Genomic DNA, 20,819 nt, shown 5'->3' on the forward strand with positions numbered 1-20,819 from the left:
TGTATGAAAAGTGTTGATTTAATGCTTTCTGTTGTCTTACTGCTTCTCTTTGGGTAGTCAGTGGCCTGTTGATTGCACATAAGGCTTAAAGTTCTGCCCTGAATTTCAGGTTTAGACATCTCCATGGCTGTTTTAAATATTCACAAATCATAAGCAGTTGTTGCTCCCGCAGTGCCCTGTTTTACCAATGCCACTGTAATTTCAGGTTTCTAGGTAAAGATTTGGTTGCCTTTCACAAGGTATATTTTATGTTTTATGTTTTAGAAACCTTGGCCTGAGCCAGCATTTCCAGCATTACTGTCTCCACAGTCTGTTGGCTTTCCCAGTACAGTGTGTTGTAACTGCCTTTCTTTTCCTGCCGAACCAGGTGCTGTTATTTCATGACCAGAATTATGGGATTCATTATGAATACACCATTCCTGTAAACTATACTGCTGAAAACAGGAGTGAGCCAGAAAAGCAACAGGATTCCTTGTACATCTGGACACACAGTGGATGGGAAGGATGCAGTGTGCAGTGTGGAGGAGGTAGGGATCTTGGGAAGCTTGGTGGGACTCGCTGTACGGGGTTTGCAGACACCAGGCATCAGAGAGGGGGATGGAAACTGGCCATGGGAATGGATGTTGTCATAATGAACTCAAATGAGAGCTCGTTCTCACCAGCTCTCCCAGCTCTCATCCCATCCCCTACAGTTAATTTTCACCCGGGATTTTGGCAGGGACTTGCTCTGTCAGCTCCTCACCATAGGCTGGAGCCACACCTGGATTTGTGCTCCTCAGGTGGCTCAGGGCTCTGCTGCAGCCCCATATTTCAAACCCCCCTCACGTTCTTGGAGCAGAGTCTTCCCAGGTGTTCAGGCACGTTCACCAGGAGACACCTCCTTGCCCAGGGATGGAGCAGGGGCAGTGCTGCTGTGACAGTCCCAGGGTGGACGTGCTGGGAGTCCAGGAGCACACGGCAGAGCTCAGATTTCACAGGATCCCTCCGATGTGCTGAGACAGATCTGCTGAAACCCTGAGGGGAGTTGATGCTGTGAAACCAGAGACTGGTTTGTCAGCCACTGTCCATTGAATTTTCAGTGCTGGAAGGAGTAGGTTGCTCCCTGAGGAAAACAGATCATTTCCATGCATTCTGGCCGGTTTTTCTTCACCAGCAGTCCCAGTTATTTATGATATGATGTGACAGAAGGAAAGAGGGCTCATCTTCACATTTGCAGGCTCACTGCCCTCAGTGCACTGAAACCATGGATTTATTTTTTTCTGTAAATAGAACTCATCTTAAAATAGACACTTACTTTTACTCATGCATTAAAATAATAATTTCTGAGTCATTAAATCCTCACATGAATGAGTAGGAGATTTGTTTGTGGCTTTATTTTTTGTTGCAAGCTTGCTATGTATTTGAATAAAATCAGTGTCTGCCAACCATGGCTCCTACCAGTGGTAGCTTGACAGTTGATCTTTTATTTTGGTTGCCAGATGCTGTTACTCCTTATCCAAGCTGGGAAGGGCCTTTTCTCTTCTTCCCTTCCAAACAGACTTTTACAAAATTTTTATTTACAGAATTTGAGTTATTTTTTATTATCTGCTGCAGGTCATGAATGAATAAACTCCATTTGATGCAGGCTCAGGGTTAGAAAGAGGCTCTGAGGAGCCAAAATAATTAGCAGTGAGGCAAAGTCACACTGTGGAGGGGTGGCATTTTCCTTGTCACCTGTGGTCATTGTCATGCTGCCCTGTGGCCCAGCTTTCCTGGGGTCACACAGGGGAAGGCAGAGCCCTGAGGGCCACACTGCAGTGTCCTGGGGAAAGACACTCCTGATGTGAGTTTATGTGAGAAATGCTGAGATGTATCCTACTAGCAGGGCTTTTAAAGCAGTATATCTGGAGGACCAAAAGATGAGATTTTCTTACTTTGGAGGTTTAATTTCAGCTCTTTGTGAAACAAAACCGACCCCAGTTAATCTCTCTTGAACTTCCATCACTCCTTTTCAACCCGACTGTTCCTGCCTGGAAGCAGCAAGAGGCAGCTGTCCTGTGGTTATCAGCACATCTGTCTGAGGTGATTACAGGGCACAGCTACCTGTGGGGGAGGAACAAGAAATGAAAGCAAATTGTTTTCAAGATGTTTTCCACGTTAAACACTAGAAAGAGAAAGCCCAACCTGCTGTCCCTGTGAAGGAGTCAATTGCAGAATTATTGGCTAAAGATTTGTAGCTTTTCTGGGAGGGTGGAAAAAGAGTACAACGGTAAGGCAGAAGTGGAGAATAAAATTGCTTGCAGGGCACAGTCTTGTAGAGGGAACAGGGAGCTCCAAGCTGCTGAGTTTTGGTTAAGGAGTTGACAGGGTTTTGTTCAGAGTTCTTTTTTGTTTGACTCGTAGGTGAAAGGAAAACCATTGTGTCCTGTACCCGAATTATTAACAAGACCATGACACTGGTGAATGACAGTGACTGCCAGCGAGTGACACGCCCCGAGCCCCAGGTCAGGAAATGTAACACACACCCCTGCCAGTCACGGTAAGGAGCTAAAAACCACTGCAAACCAATATCCCTTCCCTTCAGAAATCACCCATTTCCAAAGCCTCCATCTGGTGAACACAGTGAAAATGTCTGAAAGCATTGGGACACATTGTTAGCCACAGTAAGCAGCTGTAATATTCATTTCCTTTTGTTGGGCAGGTCAGATTTTCATTACCTCAGACAAAGCCCATTTAATCTGTGGCCAGCAAGGCCAGATTCCATGCAAGCTGCCTCCATGCATTGTTTGGGGATGGTTTTCTTTTCCCCTTGGCTGCCTCCTGGGAGACAGAGCAACTTGCAGTGTAAAGTTAGACAAGAGTCCAGTGACTGCATATCTAACCTTTTCCTTTCCTGAATCAGCACAGAATAGGGTATAATTAACTGTCAAACAGTGCTACCAAAAAAAAAAAAAAAAGGACTCAAGAAATTATGATGAAACACATTTTAGATGCCTTCCTCAGTAAGAGTGCTTTTCTCCTCAGTAGGAGTAATTAGAGATCTAATAGTAATAAGTCTTAAAAGCAATAAAAAGCTCTCTTTCTGATTTGGCAAGCAGTTTTAGCTGAATTAATTTTGATCTGCACTGTGTAAAAAAAAAGACTTTTCTGGCCAAAATGAGGAAACACAGGAAGGTACATTAATTTGTTCAGTTTGTTTGCTAACAAAAAAGTTCACTCTTGCTCTGCAGTAATCTTTAGCATTGTAGGCTACTATAGACTCTCCAATTTTCATAGTAGTTATAACATAAAATCAGTTTAGAATAAAGCTGAAAAATACCTTAAAAATCATATTCAAACAAACCTGCTGGCTGTTGCATCTTTTATATTCAGACAAGCCAGGGAAATGCTCCTACAAAGCTAATCCTCCTTGCAGAAACAATGGGGAAAATGACAAACAGCACACTTCCTTCTAATTAGACCTGCACTCTGATTAAAGTGCCCTGGAGCAGGGAACTCCAGTGTCAGGTCATCCATCAATAAGGCCAGGCTGGTTCAGGTTTCAGTTTCTGCCTGTTATTGCTGCTGTACAATATTGTGGCCACACAGCTTTTGGTACTGAAAGGTAAAATGAGATGCCCCCTGAGCTTCCAGGTGTGTAAGGAGAGCCAAACTCCCAGTGGCTTCGAGGAAACAACTGGCATTTCCATGAGGAAGTTTCCTGAATCCAGGAATGCTGGGATTTCTGTCGTGTCACTCTCAGACAGAAACAAAAAGCATCTGCTTTTGTTTGTACCCTGCCATGAAATACTCCTAGGCCTTTTATGAAGTCACTGTGAGGAGGCTGGAGGAGGCCAAGCAGGTACCTGGAGGGCATCCAGGTGGTGGAGATGAAGAAAAGCAACTTAAAAAGCTCTAGAAGACATGGGCAGCTTCTGCCTCTGTCAGGAGGGCAGCAAAGGGAGGTCCTGGCTGTCAGGTCTGCTATAGCCCCAAGACCCACAGGGCTATTTCTCAGGGGGATTCCATGACCCTGAATGAGCCCCTGGATGTCTCCTCTTTGCTGCACACTTCCACCATGGCATTGCTGCCTGTCCAGGTCAGGATAAATCACACAGAGCCTCCTGAGAAAGGATTACTCTGTTCCTATAACCAGATTTGGAGAGTCTCCTTTGGAGATTCAGGTCCAGTCCTTATTCCAAGGTATCTCTTCTTCTGTGTGGGGTTACCAGGCAGTTTACAGCCACAATTTAGCAGAGTTCTCCCCAGGAACAATCAGCTCTGGCACAGTGTTCCTCTTGTTGGTCCTTTTTTCCAGAGCAGTGACAGCAGACACCAAATGCTCTCAGTACCCGGAAAGGCCACAGAATCCTTGCTGATGATCTGATAGACCACACTCCCTCCCTCCCTCCGTGTAGGCTACACTTTCACACTTAACATGCTTTTAACTGGAAACATTTTCAGAAGCACATTCTCTGTGCCTCTGTAGAATTTAAATTTCCACTTGCGTTTGCCCACCCAGACATTAGAAATGCATGCTTAGCATATTCTCTGACCAAGAACATCTTAAAGAAACCATTCTCTTTCACCATGTCAATGCTTTTTTTATGAGCCCTGAATTTGTTTTAGGGTTTCAAGTAAAATTATTGTAGCATCTTGTTACAATAAGGTCCTTTCCCGTTTCCACTCAGACCTAAGCCCTTCACCTGAGTTCAGAAGAAGGAACAATGCTCTCCTTTCTCTGGTAAACCTGCTCTGTTTTGTGCATTTTGAACTACATTTACACTTTCACTCAAAATTTAAGAGAATCACCTTACAGAGTGTTTATCTCTAGAGAGGGGTCTCATGGCCAGCACAGGGCTGGGTCGGGGGACGCTCAGTCTCTGTTTCACTTTTGGATGTGCTGTGTGACTTTAATTCACTATCCCACACTGTCCCTTTGTTTCCTCCCTCAATCCATGTATGACCCAGATTACAAACTCTTTGGGATGGGCTGAGATCATGTTGTTTAAATGGAGGAAGAGGCTGTTGCAGTTGAGATTGTAATAAAAATAAAAAAAATAGTTACATTATATAAAGTGATCAGGAGGAAAAAAAGGGTACGTTATTAATAACAGTGTCTTTCTTCCACCACAATCCCCAAGTGCTTTGTAAATTATATATCCCTTTGAACTTCAACCACCTCTTGAGAGAGCCAAATAATGTGGGGCAGGGGACAGTAGTTTCATGAGGCCTAGGAGAAGATCAGAACTCTCCAAGTGCAACCCTGCATCTGAGAAAAACAAAGCAGGATTTAAAAATTGGTTGGGGATACGCTGACATGTTTTGAAATTAAACGTCACAGAAGAGAATTTTCTTAAGGGTTTTGTTGAAACTGGCAAAAATAAAAGAATCTTTCATTCTTTATTATTGTTACTCTTTCACCTTTTAAAAAAAAAGTGCCTCTTTTTCTTCCTATTTTATTTTTTATGTTCCTTGACCCTCTTTTTCCATTAAATTCTTTACAGCTTCCTTTCCTGTCCCAACTGCACCCTATTAGCACCTCTTTATTCTAATCCTCTGCCTAGCTCTTTAGGTATTTTTTACAAAACCCTGCTGTAACCAGATGGAATCTGGATTCCTGCATGTGGTGTGTATGGGCTGCTTCCAGGGCTCTGAGCACCAACCCAAATACGCGGCAAACCCGGCGCTGGGGCTGGCACCGGGCTCAGGAATCACAGATCACATCAGCTGTTATTACTGAAAACACAGGTCGGCCAGTGGCCACACAACTTCAGCATGCATGGTTGGGGCTGGGAATGTGACACTGCTCCCCTCCAGTGCAGGAAAAGAACCAAAACCACATGAAATTTCCCAACTGTTGGACTTGCAGTGGAATGGCCTGTGAGCGAACGCTGGGGATTTTTGTGCTCTTCGCTGCAATGCATTTTCATGGAGGTTGAGTCCATCCAGGGACTCAACCTACACCAGAAATCCCTGCCTGCATCTGCAGAAAAACCACAGGAGACCTGAGCCCTTAGTTTCACTGCTTAGGACTTGAAAATACCTCCTGAGCCCAAGGGTTAGTTTTCTGCTTCCACCAGCAGCATGTTATAGACTCCCTTCCATAAACTGATTTTGCTCCTTTCCCTCACTGGGAGGCTCTGCTGTGACCTTGCTGTTCATGTGGGTCAGGATCTTTTATTTCCAGCCTTAATTAGTCATTGTCATTTTTCAGCCTTTTTTCTGTGCATCAGCTCTGCTCCTTTGCTTATACAGTGTTTTCCTTCCCTTACTCTTTGCCTTGGGCTCAGTGCCATATGAGACAGCAAACCATTGTATCTCCTCCTTCCATCATTTTTCTGGGCTAAATCCATTACTTTAAGTTCTTACTGCTTTTTTTCATGGCTGCATCATATTTGTGGCTTACAGTCATTGGAGATGTTTTCCTCCTCATTTTTTTCAGCATATGAACCCTCCTTTAACACAGAAATGCCTGTTATTAGTCCCTAAGCACACAGCCTTGCACTCTGTGCTATTAATTTCCATCCTATCTTTGTTATTGCAGTACTCAAGGTTATTCAGACCTTCCTGGATGACATCCTAATCCTCTGAGGTATTGACAGTGCTTCTACACTTTGTATTGTCAGCATTTTCCCTAATTTTTCAGCATTTTTCTTCTCTCTGTGCCAGGGTCATTAATGAACAGACTGAATTGGATCAAATGCAGGACAGAGCTTTCAGGAAGTCCACTAGTAACTAATCTAAATTCCTTCCATACCTGATACTCCTTTGCAGTACTACAGGTGAGTGAGAGCCCGGCTCTCACCTGCCATATGAATTGCACAATTATATCCATGTTTCCCAGCATATCACCAGTAAACATTTCCCATGCAGCAAAAGGACTTCTTCACCAAACAGATTAAATCTACCACATTTCCTTTGTCTGCAAACCCAGTTATTTTAGTCAAAGAAATGCAGCCAGTGAGTTTTGCCTGAAGGAAGCCCATCCTGCATCCTTTTAGCACCGTGTCCTTGATTATTGTTGCCCTCCAAATCCTCTGTAAAAGCTGGCACGCTGCTGAGGTCAGGGCTGTGGTTACATGGATCACTTCCTTCTTTCTTTCTTCTATTCCACTTTCACTTTTCCATCCATGGGCTGGAATCCAACTCCATCCTCTCCAAGGGCTCACGCACCACAACGGTGCCCAGGGGGGAAAAATGAAGCCAGTGGTAAGAGCCAGCCAAGGCCCCTCAAGCTGGCTCAGCACCTCAGCAGCCCATCCAAAAGGCTGGGGACTGCCCAAATAATGGTGCCTCGGTGTGGGGTGAGTGATAGTGCCCATTGCTTTGATTCCTGGTCTGATTTAAGCTCATGGGGTGTGTCCATATGACCCTGCTGACTGAGAGTCCTCCTCTCCCTTCAGACTCCACCATGTACCTGTAATAGTGCTGTTTAACAGCCCAAGAATACAGAAATCCCAATACAAAACACAGAAATCAGTCTGGCTTCCCCATTCTGGTCTGTTTGCACCACATTTTATGTGTGTTCTCATTGCAGGTAGATGGGGAGAAGAACAGTTTTGAATTTAGCTTGTGTGGTGAAAGACTTGCAAATAGAATTTGGGGGGAACAGTGTGATGGAAGACTTTTTTGGGAGTATCAGCAAATTGCTCACAGGGCTGTGTGGAAATTACACTAAACTTAAGGAACATTTTGGCTGTGTGTGAACTGAAGGGACTGAGCTGGACATTTAATGGTTCCAAATGAGTCTGTTCTTTCATTAATGCTGTCAGGCTCTTTTGGGAGCTGTGCAAGTGTTTATCATCCATAAGGTTCAATGGCCATGAGATCAAAACCTTGTCTGTGCCTTGTGCTGAGGAACATCTTTGGTGTGTGTTGGATTTGGTTTCATGAAAAAAAAAAAAGAAAAAGAAGGAACAGCCATGGGGAGAGTTTCAAATCATTTTAGCCTGGAAATCTGGCATAAATAGCAATGTTAGCACCCTCTGATCCAAGGAGGCACCACGTAGGAGCTCATTTTGAAGTAGTTCCCAAAGCTGGAGGTGGGATCTCTAGAATCAGTAGGAGCTTAATGAATTTGCCAGGACTGTGCTGGCCGGGGCGGCCGAGCCAGCCAGGAATGCTGCGCTCTGGTGGCTGCTCCTCGGGGACACCAGCCTGGGATGCAGGAGCAGAGGCCAAAATCCTGCAGAGCAAAAGGCCTGAGACACTGCTGGGCACCTTTGTGAGGGAGTAGCTGGTGTCTTGCTGTGACAGGTGATGGGGATCCCCATCCACGGGGAGGACACAAAGTCACCTGTTCCAGGTCAGCAGGTACCAGGTCAGTGCTTAATTAGCCACTGAAAGACAAAAAGATGTTTTCAAGCAAACCCAGCAACTCAGCTCCATGGAGCAATTCTGGAAGAGAACTAAGAGAAGGCTGGGGAACAGAGAGTAGAATGAGGAGGGTTTATTGCCTACTGCTAAATGTGTTTACATCAAATAATCCAAGATGACTTGGTAGAGGAGGAGTTAGTTTGGCATTAGTTTTCACATGGAGTCATGAGACAGGTTCCTTAGCTTTGGTGTGAACACCCAGGCTGCCTTATTTCACTGTTTTCCCCAGTACCAGTGTTTGACTCAGCAACCTTATGGTTGACCATTGCCCTGTTTTAAAATGTTAAATGATCTGTGCTGTTTTGGTTTGAGGCTCTTCAGGCCAAGTGCAGTTCTAACCCACCAAAAAAAAAAAAATATTAGCAGGATAATCTAGCAAAATGTTGAATGGTGAAATCCACTCCTACTGCTGCCTGCTGTAATGCTCTTCACAGTTTGCAACCTGTGGTGGGAGCTGAGGAAAAGGCACTGTTTTCCTTGAAAAGGAGGGAATGGAGCTGGACACCAGTTACCACATCAAAGCTACCCCAGCCATGGATGAGGGAAGGGGTAACTCATTGAGAAGGGCTCTGGGAGTGCTGATGTTCTGTCCCTTAGTGTAGTGAGGCAGCTGCCAGGAAAAAGGACACCTACTCACACCAACCCCACTGAGTCCTCCAAAACTGAGTGATCTGCTCATTTTGGGAGGGGAGGAGGGAGAAAACAATGGCTCCCATTTAAAAGAAGGAACTTCCCAAGGTGCATGTAAATTATAAAACATTGTCCCCGTGGCTGATCTTATTGGTGGGAAATTAAAAAACAAACCTGTCAAAATGATAACCACTAAAGAGAAAAAGAAACCTGTGTGAGTGAAAGTTGGCAAGTCTGTTAGCAGAATGACTACTGTACTGGAAAATTACTGAGCACTGTTTATAAAGGCAATCAGACAGGAATGTTAGTCTTGGAGTCCTACTTTCGACATCAGCAGCTGTATTATTCTACTAGATTCCTTGTACTTTTTTCCAAAAAAAAAAAAAACAACCAACAAAAACACAAACCTTCAGTGACTGGGTGTGGCACCAACCTGTTCCCAAAAAACAAGATTCACCTGATTATTTTGACCCCAGTACAGCAGAGGGGTGGTGGAGAGTTTGAGAAGTGTGTGGGGTCAGGTTGATCCAGTGTGTATTTTGTGGAAATCATGAGTCCTTTTGCAAGAAGAGTTTTCTTGCTTCTACATATTTGAGTATGAGCTGAGTTTGATAGATGTAAGCAAAGTGTATCTGACTGTCAGTTCCACATGACTGATTCTCAGGAACCTTTTCCAATTCTCCTTGCTAAAATTATCCCATGTGAAATCCTGGCCCTGCTGCAAGTCAGTCTGAGTTCTGCCTGACATCAGTAGAGTCACAGTTTCACACAGGTGCCTCAGAAAACCAACTTTTCAATGCCTTTGGCATGATTTTGGCATCACAAACTGGTGCTAAAGACAACCAATGCTAACTGGACATGGGGTTATCCTCCCTCACCTGTACATTAGTGCAACAATGTACATTAAACCAAAAGTTATTCAATAAAATCTATTAGAAATAAAACCCTCAGATTATGGGGTTTTAGATTAGGTTCTGTCACAGGTATTTTTTCAGATAAGCTGTCTTGTTTTGTAGCAGATTTCATCTGATACTTTACTCTGTGGTAGAACGGGCTCTTAACTACAACTAGTCCAAAAAAATTGGGTTTAATAACAGAAAAAAAAGTGTTATTGCAAACATGTCTTTGGTCACATCTGAGCTATTACTGTGAAAGCAGGGAAACAATTTCACTGTAGCATTGGGAAGGGAACAAAAGTAACACAATCCCTGTAGATAGTGAGGAATGTGTGAATATTGGATGTTTAGTTAGTGGAAAAGAACCCATTTGCAGACACTGTTCTTCTGAAGGGCTCAAGGCAGAAATGTGGGCTGCAATATTTACCGTAGAATTTCAAATGATTCTGTGTTATAAGAAGCTGTAAATTGCTAAAAGGTGACCCCATGTCTTTTTATTGAACTCCCTTGATCCATTTTATCTTCACAGCATTTTTTCCCCAAATCTTCAGCCACAAGCCCTCGTTTGCAGACACTCATCTCCCCTGGGTTTTTGTACATAGTGCTGTAGACAATTTTTTTTTCCTAGAAAATGTGGGAGTCGTAGGCAAGTAGGTAGTGTAGATAATTCAAGGTTAATGACTAATCCTGACCATGGAAAGATCAAATGATGAACTGAACCTCCAAAAGATATTTCAAGTTTGCTCCAGGGGCCTGCCAGATGAGTGTTGCCAAAGCAGATTAGAAGAAGAACTCCCAATTCCTCAGAAGAGATACTGGGAGGTCAAAGGTTGAGGAAGACTCAGAAGATTTTGAACAGCCCTCTCAGATTGCATGTCCTGCCCATCCCAGCTTTTTGAGGCTTTTGAAAATCACACCCTTCTGGGCATTTTTTAGCTAGAAAGACAGCCACTGGCTGGGTTAAAATCTGTGCTTGAAAGCTCATCACTGTCTCCCTGGATCTGACCACCAGCAGGCTCTTTTAGCTCTTGAGTCTTCTACAGAGGTAAGATTACAAAAAATAATACCACAGAGAAAGCCATCCCTGTGGCTGTGAGCAAGATGAGTGTGTTTGTCACGTAAATCAGGGCTTGTTGGCAAAATGAGGGGCTCTCCAGGGACTCCAGCTGGAGCTCTCCCATGGTCCCACAGAGGGCAGGTTATAACCTGAGAGGGAAAGACCAAAGTGAGACAAGCTCTGGTGTTAAGCAATCCCTAAGATCAATTTACAGGCTTAAAGTGTAACTGGAAGCCAAGAGCACTGTATGATACACACAGGGCTTAGTGTACAGCAGTTAATTGGCTTAGTTAATAATACAGAGCCAGCTTGGGGTTTGGAGTTAGAACACTGGAGTTATTTTTTACATTGTCATAAGAAGAATACTTACCCTTTTTTAAAAAAAAAACCCACCCTATAAGTAAGTCTCATTGCTAAACACATCAGGGGTGTTCAAAAGGTGTAATGACAGAAAATCTGCCTGTGATGTAATTTAATAGGAACCATCACGTGATACTATTTGTGCATCACATTTTTCTTCCCCATGTGTATATTACTTGCAGATAGTAATTCTGCTGATACCTTGCTGCACATTCCTTACTAAATATGAAACTGGCAGAAATTTTCATCTTTAATCACTTTATCCATAAATCCCTTGTTTTTCCACTTTAGTTGTGAATGATGTTGTGAAGACATAACTGGAGTGATTCTCTGTGTTACAGGCACCAAAAATATTTTCAGCTGCCTGTGAAGGAAACTTTGGGGGAGCTGTGGGGGGGTCAGGGCACTGCCAGGGCTGCACGTGGGACTCACCTTTACTTGTTTGCCAGATCATTTTTACAAGCCATTGAGCCAGGCAGAGATTCCACTGAGAGGATGGAGTTTTGTGGTCAAAGTGATCTTCCCCTTGGTGCCTTTGAAAATAACCTACTTAACTGATATTATTACTATGCAGACATTTCATGTCACTTGTCTCCTGGATATGAAACTAAACCCACCATTTCAAAAGAGCCATTACTTTCTAAGTGTTTCAATTCCATGTTAGCAGCAGTTGTCACAGGCAGGACAGAGTGGGCTGTGAGGTTTCAGAGATCCCTTCCAGCATTGCCCCTCCTTATTTGTGAGCACTGGGCTGGGATCAGGGATAGATGAAGTGGATGGGCAGCTGAAGCTGCCCACTCCAACAAAAAACTTGGAGATAGTGTTTTTAGCACAAACACATCTTTGTACTGATACCCTGGGTTTCAGCTCATGCTGTGCAATGATGATGATAATATTTAGGTTTTCTGTGCCAGTTTTCCAGTTACTCCCTGTTGTATTTGTACTGGAGTGGCACCAGCTAGACACCACCAAAAAGGGTAGAAAACAAGGTGATCTCTCCCCTCCACAAGAGCAACAAAAAAACTAAAGAAGGAATTCTCCTTCCTGAGAAGAAAGCCATAACCTTGCTTCTTAAAGCATCTTGGGAATAGTTGGCATGCTGTGTGCTGCCCATCCTAAATGCAAGCTCACACACAGCCTCTGCCAAGAATGTATTTTTATCTTTCTTTGCTTCCAGTCCCTTTCCCTTTTTCTTTTGCCAGTGGCTGTAGATCACAGGGAGAGCACAGTGCTGAAGTGAGTATTAGTTGAGTGGAGCCTGGACAGAACCTGTTCCTGGCTCTGTGACTCACGTTCTGCTCGTAAAGCACAGTCACTCCATCCCCTCCCTGCCTTTGCTGAGAGGTTCCTTCACCCAGATGGACCTCTGACAGGGCAGAGCCCAGCTGATACCAAGGGGGCCTGGCTGTTAATTCTCATGAACACTGATTTCTGCACTTCAGGGCTATTTTTGTCAGACTTTCAGCCCAAGTATTCGATTTTCCAGCTGACATTTTCCTGTTCCATAAGGGAGGTGCCAATTGCTGAGCCACAGAGATGCACCAAAACTGCAGTCTGGAGAAACAGGTTTGGTGTCTTACCAGCTGTTTTAGCCAACAGGAATTCACAGATGTGTGAGTCAACTGCTTTAAAGCACAGAAACATTTGAGTGGGGCCCTGTTCCACAAAAGACAGGTGGCCTGGTCCTGCTCAAACCAAATGGCTTCTTGCCTTCCCTGTCAGCTCAGTCATCAGTGCTGTCACACCAGGTCATTAGTCATGGCATTTGCAAATTAATTCATGACACTTGCACCAGGTGAAGATGTTTCAAGTTGTGCTGAACTGATTTTTTCCCATTCAGGAATGGGAGGATGGGAAACAGTTGTTGGATTTGTTTCAGAGAAGTTACATGACAGCTTCAAAAGAAATGTGGTTAATAAGTTGTTGAGCACTTATGTTGTTCTGCCTGGGCTACAGGAGCCTTTAGCAGAATGAAATAGTATTTCTGAGCAGGCTTGTTTTTGAGAAGTCTTATTTGGGCCACTTTTCATAACAGACAGCCCAGGACTGGGTGACAAGTAAAAGATTCATGATGTAAGGATACTAATCTAGATGACAGCCCTAAATAACAGGCTAGAAGGTCAATTGCCTGGTGAGAAAGGCATGATGGCCTTCCTCAGGGTTATTGCTCCAGTCCTTCCCTTCATCCAGGAATGCCTGTAATTACAGAGAACATGTTCCTCACTGACAGATTGCAGGAAGTGTGAAGATGGATGCTGCTTCTCCTTAGGAAAAAAGTGTCCTTCCCTACATCCCTCCTAATCCAGATTCTTCTTAGACATTTTATTCAGCTCTAACCACAGTGGTGCTTTCAGCACTTGCTGGAGTCAGTGGGAGCTGGAAGATGGAGGGGTGAGGATGCCTCCTTTCCCTCATGGCATCAATATGTTCCTTACTTCGGAGGAACTCAAATACCTCACAGCATTGGGCTGGGTTTTTGCTAAAGAGCCTTTAAAGACATAATAAAGCAAACAACAACAAAAAAAGGCCATGTATTTGTTCCCAGCACACTTTGATCAAAGGGGAAGGAAATGGAAGCTGAGATGTGCTCACAAAGTGAATGAATCCCACAGCTCAGAGGAATGATGGTCATAGGGAAACACCCCCACCCCAATCCAGATTGGGTTGTGGCACATCCTGGTGAGCTACAGCAGCTTGGAAACCACATTGTGGGATCCTTTCTCTAGGGGGAGTCTTGTCTTTTTAAATACTTCTTGAGCCTTGGCAGTTAAATGCAATTGAGAATGCACCTGGCCAGAGTGAATGAACCTGGCCAGGATCGAAGCCCTTCGTGCCATGAACTTCAAACAGATGAGATTCCAATTAAACATCCTGGAAAGCCCAACTACAAAAAGTGAAATCTCATCAGTGACCTTTGAGAGAGTGACTGAGAAATGAGGCAGGAGCTGTCTTTGCATTCTAAAGGTCCAGGATGTAGAGGATTTCTATGCTTTGAGGTCATATAATGTAGGGCTGGAGAAGCTGGTTCTGGTCTTGGATGTGGGAAAGCCCTGTAGGGCCAGGTGCCTGGCCATAGCACATCCCAGCTTGTTAGTAGGGTCTCTGCAGTGATGCTGTGCTTGCAGATGCAGCCCAGGTACCTCCCAAAGGCAGGAATATTTGTGGGGTAGAATGGTCTGCAGACAAGTCTGTCTTCATCTGAGGGAAAAACACAGCCACACTGTAGAGAGTGGGGTTAAAGAGAGTGATGCAGAGTTTCTGTTTCTGCCTGGCATGGAGTCAGGAGGGAATATTCACTTGTATCCTGACACTCTCCTGCTTTGCACACCCAAAGGTAATCAGTGATCTCAGTGTGATGATAACGCAGCACCATGAGAGAACCCACGAATCCAGGAATTGCTGCCCATTTCTCACTGGTTTTAAGAGAAACATAATGTTTTATCACACCAGTTTGTTAACATTTTTTCTCTGGCTCCTTCCCAGGTGGGTGACTGGCCACTGGAGTCCCTGCTCTGCCACCTGTGAGAAGGGTGTCCAGCACAGGGAGGTGACCTGTGTTTATCAGCTGCAGAACGGCACCTACGTCAACACGAGGGACCTTTACTGCCTGGGCAACAAACCAAGCCCGGTGCAGAGCTGTGAGGGAAGGGACTGCCTGTCCATCTGGGAAGCATCAGAGTGGTCAAAGGTAGGAACTTCACTCAAGAAAGGAGCCAGACTGCCCAGAGCTCTGCCTTAATCCAGCCGAGGGCTTAAAATTCTGTGTGTTCTCGTGGTCAACAAACTCCCAGCATTGGAGCACTGGGTAGGACTGTTATTTGTGGAGATGAGGTTTGATTTCCATACTGGATGAGTTATTAAGGCAGGGTTTAGATATGCTTTAGTAACTACATCTTTCCATCTGAAAACTCTGACCAGGAAGGAAAAACATTTCGCTGACCTGAGGCCAGAAGTGTAGCAACCCACCAGGACTTCTGTCTCCATTTAAATGTGGTATGAAACAAATACCAGATATATCAGGCATCTGCATGTTGCAGAGAATGTACAATCCTTGGGCCTTATCCAGCCTTCCTTTGTCTAATTCCAGGAACATGAAAAAGCTGGTTATACTTTGTATAAAAGGTGCATCTCTGAGTAGCTGCAGAGTTAATTTTTTTCCCCCAGGTATTATAAATGCATTTCTGATATAAATGGCCTAGGCAATTAGACTGTGTTTTGATTAGCAGCAAAGTGAGCTGGGAATGTGCCTGCAGTTCCTGACCAGGACTTGGCTAATCCAGGGCAATTTTGTCTGTACTTTGTGAGTAACATTCCTGATAGGATGTCCATGTTAGTTTTGATATTGTATCTGTTGGGCTTCTCTGAATGATGAGATCCTTTCACTCCTGGTGCAGCACTTCCAGCTCTCCCAGGCTCATTCCAACCTGGCTGTGTCCTAGCTCTGTCCAGCAACAGCCCTTTATGTGAGAAGGATTCCTTGTTAGTCATCTCTGTTTGAAACAGTTTTAAACTCCTGTTTAAAACATTGTCAAAGAGCTTTTGCAAAATATTATTGTTAGAAATGGGCTTAAAAGTCACAGGAGCTCAGGATACAAGGGATCCTGAGGAGCAGTGTCTCTTCACGAGCACAGTGGGATTCCTTTGTGCACCTTCTGAGCAGGAAATCTTGGCTTGGCAAGAGAGATGACAGTTAAGTGAGAGCAGCGTTTCCTTTCATTGAGGTGCTGGATCTGTTCACTTGTGCAAGATATTCGTGTTCTTCCTGAGTTCTTTCATTTGAAAAGATGTGGAGAAACACACCAAAATTTTAATAAGTTGTCTGGTAGGTCTTTTGTGTGTCACAAACGTTCCCCTCTTTATTTCTTTTAGCTAAACCAGCTGAACTGTTTATAGCTGACACTGTTCTGATGGGGCAGTTCCTACCTGTTGTAGATGTGGAATTTTTACTTGAGTCTTTTGTTAACAATCCCAGGCACTTCTCTCTCCTTTTTATGGAATGGATGAAGTCAAGTTAGAGAAAAGTTGGAAATCCAGAGTGGAAATCTTCCATGTTTGTGACCACGTAACTCGTGTGCAAATACACAACATTTTTAGATAATTTTTTCAATACTGGTTTACTTTTCCTTTGATACATTTATTTACCTTTTGTCAGGGATATAATTGTCCACTTGTGCTTTTAAATGTGTTATTCTGGCACATTTCTGCTATTATGTAGCACAGTTGACTCCAGGACACATTTCATGCTCTGCCAGTGTGAACACTTCTCATACCTAGGACTTTTCTTCAGTGATAATCACTTTATTCCTTAGCATTTTAATCTGATGTTGTGGAATAAATATCACAATAGTGATATCATTTTATAAATCAATTTTCTGATGTATGTTTTTGAACGTCTTGGTTGTATAACACAGTTGATATCTGGTCCCCAGTCAAAAATGTCTGTTTTCAAAGCAAATTCCAATGCAATCTTCATCGTGGAAAAAATTAAGTTCCCTTTGTATTGCCAAACACTTGGGATTGTTTTGGACAAAGTACTGCTCAACCCATTTTTAATGACAAAAATAGAGGCTGTCAGGAAAAGGTGAATGTTTCTACTGTTATGGAGCTAGAGTAGAAAAAAATATGGATTTTCTTCAGATAAAGGAGCTGTGTTTTAACAGCAAAATTGTGTTGCTCCTTTGAAAAAACTCGTGGGTATTTAACTAAGTAATTTGTTAATAAAATCAGACATAATGATCTCAGGTGGATGGACTGCACACTTGTGGAGTCTCTGTAAAATCTCTATATTAAAAAATTCTTCATGAAAACGGAGGACTTGAGGAAAGTAAAAACACTCTTAAAGGGGGTGATTTATATGTGACCACCAAAGATCTGTTGGAAACCTTTCTTGCACATGCTGTTTTGTCTAGGGAAGTATATGCAGAATTAATCTGTGAATAGCTTAAAAGCTGTGGGAAGAACAAACAGTTGGTGTTTTTCCCAGACTTGCTTGTAAAACCCACCTAGAGATTTCTCCTACTGTGAAAAGCACTCCCACTTCAGCTTGATTTACTTGGAGTAAATTGGACTGTTTGGAAGATTTTATGTGTTGTGCTTTGTAGTTTGAGATGAACGAGTGCAGCCCTGGGGACTGAGGAAAATGATACATAATTTGGGAAAATCTGTACAACTCGGGGCAAATTCATGGCTTTAAGGTACCATTTAGGGCTCTCTGGCAGGTCTTGTGCTCTGAGGAGCCCAGCAAAGTGGTTACTGGAATCCTGCAAAGCCTGGAAGGATCCATCCATGCATCCAGCAGAACTGTACCTTGTGCTGGTCACAAAGATGTTCCATCCGTGGGGGGGTCACACAGTAGATGGAGTGGAAGGTTTCCCAGATTTCCAAGGAGTCACTCTGTAGTGCTCTGAAGTATTTAAAGGCATGTCTGTTTGCTTGCCAGCTCATAAACGCTTGTCATTCACGTCCTTAACAAGGGCAGCAGGTCAGAGCTGCCTGGATTGTGTTTTTAAGATGGTTAGACAGGCATGCTGAGATTTGTCCATTTGATGTAATTTATATCAAGCTGATGCTTGTTTCCAGCACAGACCCCCTGGATGGAGAAGCTTCTTGGAACACATTCAAAAGACCTCACAGAATATCTCATATCTTCGCTATTTATTCAGTGTCAGATCAACTGTCTTTTCCCTGCTGATCCCCTGAAGGGGAGAAACTTGACATGCCAGAGGAGGTTGGTTTTTATCTCAGCTGGTACATAGGTCATTTTTCTTGTCCCCAGTGGCTCTGCAAGAAAATGTCTCACTCTTCACCACTGCAGTGGCATGAGAGGGAAGAGCAGGCAGAGTGGGGACGTGGATTTAGGAGGCTGTGACAGCATCAGCAGATCTGGTGCTCTGTTACCAAACTGGTTATTGAGAACAGAAATCTGGTTTCCATTTGTGCCAGTGTCATTTTCCCACCTAGTACAGTCAAGGAAATCAAGACAAATTCTCCATTAAAACAGATTTTCCAGCCAGCCTTTGGCAAAGATAACAACTGGTTGACCAGATATCCCTGCTCTTTAGAAGCTACTTCCATAGAGCCCAGGCACAAAATCATTTGTGGGTAATTTGTGTTCACTCCCGTGAATGTTGGTTTGTTAAAATCCTTCAGAATTTACATAGTGATGAGCATGTGACAAACCAACAAGTGAAGGTGATGGATGGATGAAGGTGTTTCACGTGAAAACTGTGATTTTGCCATGATATGTCCAAGCTGTACTACAGAAACATAACAGTGGTCTCAGGCTACTGTGATTTAAAATTGCATTTATCACCACCATTTATCACCCTTGCTGCATCCCATGATACATCAAGGGATGTGGCAGTTCTGTGCTGTAAATCTCAGTGTGTACTTTCTCAGTATGGATGATGAGCTCTTAAACACCAGATTTAGTGGTTTTTTTCATCTGTAACACCAATTCCAGCAAAGAGCCACCTGATATTTTTCAAAGAAGGTTTGTTTTCCAGAATTGCCTCTTTTCATAAGTAAAATATTTCACTAGCAGGTACAATGCTTTCCAAATTACTCATTTATGAGTGGCTGAGATTATTGTAATAAAATCTTGCAGATTATCAGTTTTCCTCAGTGTTCACAAACCCATCTTTTCCTTTGAGCTGTGTTAGCAAGGTAAAAATTATTGTTTCTAAACACCCTGTACCAAAACCCAAATCCCTGCTGTTTTGCAGTGCTCAGCAGACTGTGGGAAGGGGATCCAGAAAAGAACAGTGACCTGCACAAACTCTCAAGGCAAATGTGATGCAGCCACCAGGCCAAGAGATGAGGAGGAGTGTGAGGATCACACAGGCTGCTATGAGTGGAAGACGGGTGATTGGTCCAAGGTAACAACAGATTTAACAACAAACACTACCTGTGGTTTTTTTCTAAGTGCAAAGATGTTCACAGAGCTGTCTGTATTAATTTAAAGTTGAAATTTTAATTTGGAAAGGAAGGGTTTAACTGGTTTTGGAAGTATTGCTAGGCTTTAAACACACCCATTATGCCATTTGTAAACCAAACATTGCAACAGAGGCTCATGAACATGACCATCAAGTTTTAGGGAAATCACTTTAGAGAAAAGTATTCCAAGCAGGATAAAACTGAATATTAGTTGGTTTCTGCAGTGACATCAGTGGAATTAATTCCTGAATGCAGTGGATTAAACCAGAGCAGAGTCTGCTCTGTATTTGCATTCTGATCTTAAAGTAATCCTTGGTTTTGCTTGGGAAGGAGACCTGGCAGTGTCAGAAACTCAGCCTTTGTCAATGTTGTTCCTAAAGCATCCTTTACATTGCTGACTCTGTGTTTGCATAGAGAACTGTAATTTCCCAGGAATATTATATTCCAGTTTGGTTTTCATCATATCTTTCTAACTGTCCTGTTCTTTAAAAAAAAAGCCTACTTTGTGTTCAGGAATGTACAGAATGTGCAGAAACCACTGGGATACAGTAGTTGCACTTTGCTTTCCAAAAACCCAAACTCCAGCAGGCAAAATCCAAGGAAGCAGAGGCCCAGGATGGGCAAATTGGCTTATCAGTGATTGCATTTTTTTGTAGGAATTGCAATTATTTATTTATCTATCCTGTCATAGATACATGGATATAATGGTGTCAGTGCTGGAGAATGCAGGAAGAACCTGTCACATACAAAGTGTCTGTATTTATGCTGAGCCAGGAATTTGTATCACAAGATGTTTAGTGTATTGAACATTATTTTATTCATAACCTGGCACTCAGAGTCCATGCAAGCTGACCAAAACAAACAGTCCCCACGTGTTAACAGGTGAAATAACATTATTTATTTAGTTATTTATTTGTGGAGTTTTAAAAAGTTTTGGCATGCCAAATTGCCCCAGATTCTCTTTGTAGGGAGGAATATGAAATAACTGTGTATTCACTGATAACATGGATTCATAGTTCAGCATTGTGTGAATAGTTCCAATCTGATAAAGACCCTGGCTCACTGCTGGGAAGGCTGCAGTTGTACATTGCTCACAGTAAATAGTGTTGTTGATAGATTTAATGTCTGCATGTGAGGAGGGCAGGTTCAGTGCAAAATCACTTGTTATTTGTGATTCTTAACTCAGGGTCAGGATCTTCCCTGTGCACGAGGGCACAAAAAACTTATGTGCTGCATATGTGTCCTCCTCCTGTCTGCAGAGAGCTTGTGCCAGTGCTCTGCTTCCCAGGAATTTCACCCTGTGTGAGTCCAGCAGGATGTTCTTGGACTTGGATTTGGTTTATAATGAGCATTTAAAATTCTAGACATATTGGTTAATTCTGACTGGACACTTAGGTCACACAATTAGATTCTTATTCTCTGAGTAGAAGGGTAAAAAAAGGCACCACTGGATTGCTAGACAAGGGTATGGGAAGGGACAGTTCTTAGAAGAGAATTTATTGTTCCAGAAACACAGATAGCTGAAATGTTTGGTGTGGAATTCAATTCTTCACAAATCCTGAGAGGAGGATTTTCATCATGAGGATCCAGAAGCTTTAATGCAG

General features: G+C 43.2%; 1 protein-coding gene across 1 annotated transcript in view; it reads left to right on the forward strand.

The window, feature by feature from the left end:
• The window catches only part of ADAMTS17 (ADAM metallopeptidase with thrombospondin type 1 motif 17), a 151,300-nt gene that overhangs the window by 115,140 nt on the left and 15,341 nt on the right, over positions 1 to 20,819 (forward strand). The window contains exons 17-20 of the mRNA XM_008934441.2: positions 368 to 527; positions 2,383 to 2,518; positions 14,764 to 14,968; positions 19,005 to 19,157. Of these exons, the coding sequence (XP_008932689.2) occupies positions 368 to 527; positions 2,383 to 2,518; positions 14,764 to 14,968; positions 19,005 to 19,157 (654 nt within the window). The remainder of the gene's footprint in view (positions 1 to 367; positions 528 to 2,382; positions 2,519 to 14,763; positions 14,969 to 19,004; positions 19,158 to 20,819) is intronic.

This window comes from Manacus vitellinus, unplaced genomic scaffold (assembly GCF_001715985.3).
Source record: "Manacus vitellinus isolate BGI_N305 unplaced genomic scaffold, ASM171598v3 scaffold_16_pilon, whole genome shotgun sequence".
Lineage (NCBI taxonomy): Eukaryota > Metazoa > Chordata > Aves > Passeriformes > Pipridae > Manacus > Manacus vitellinus.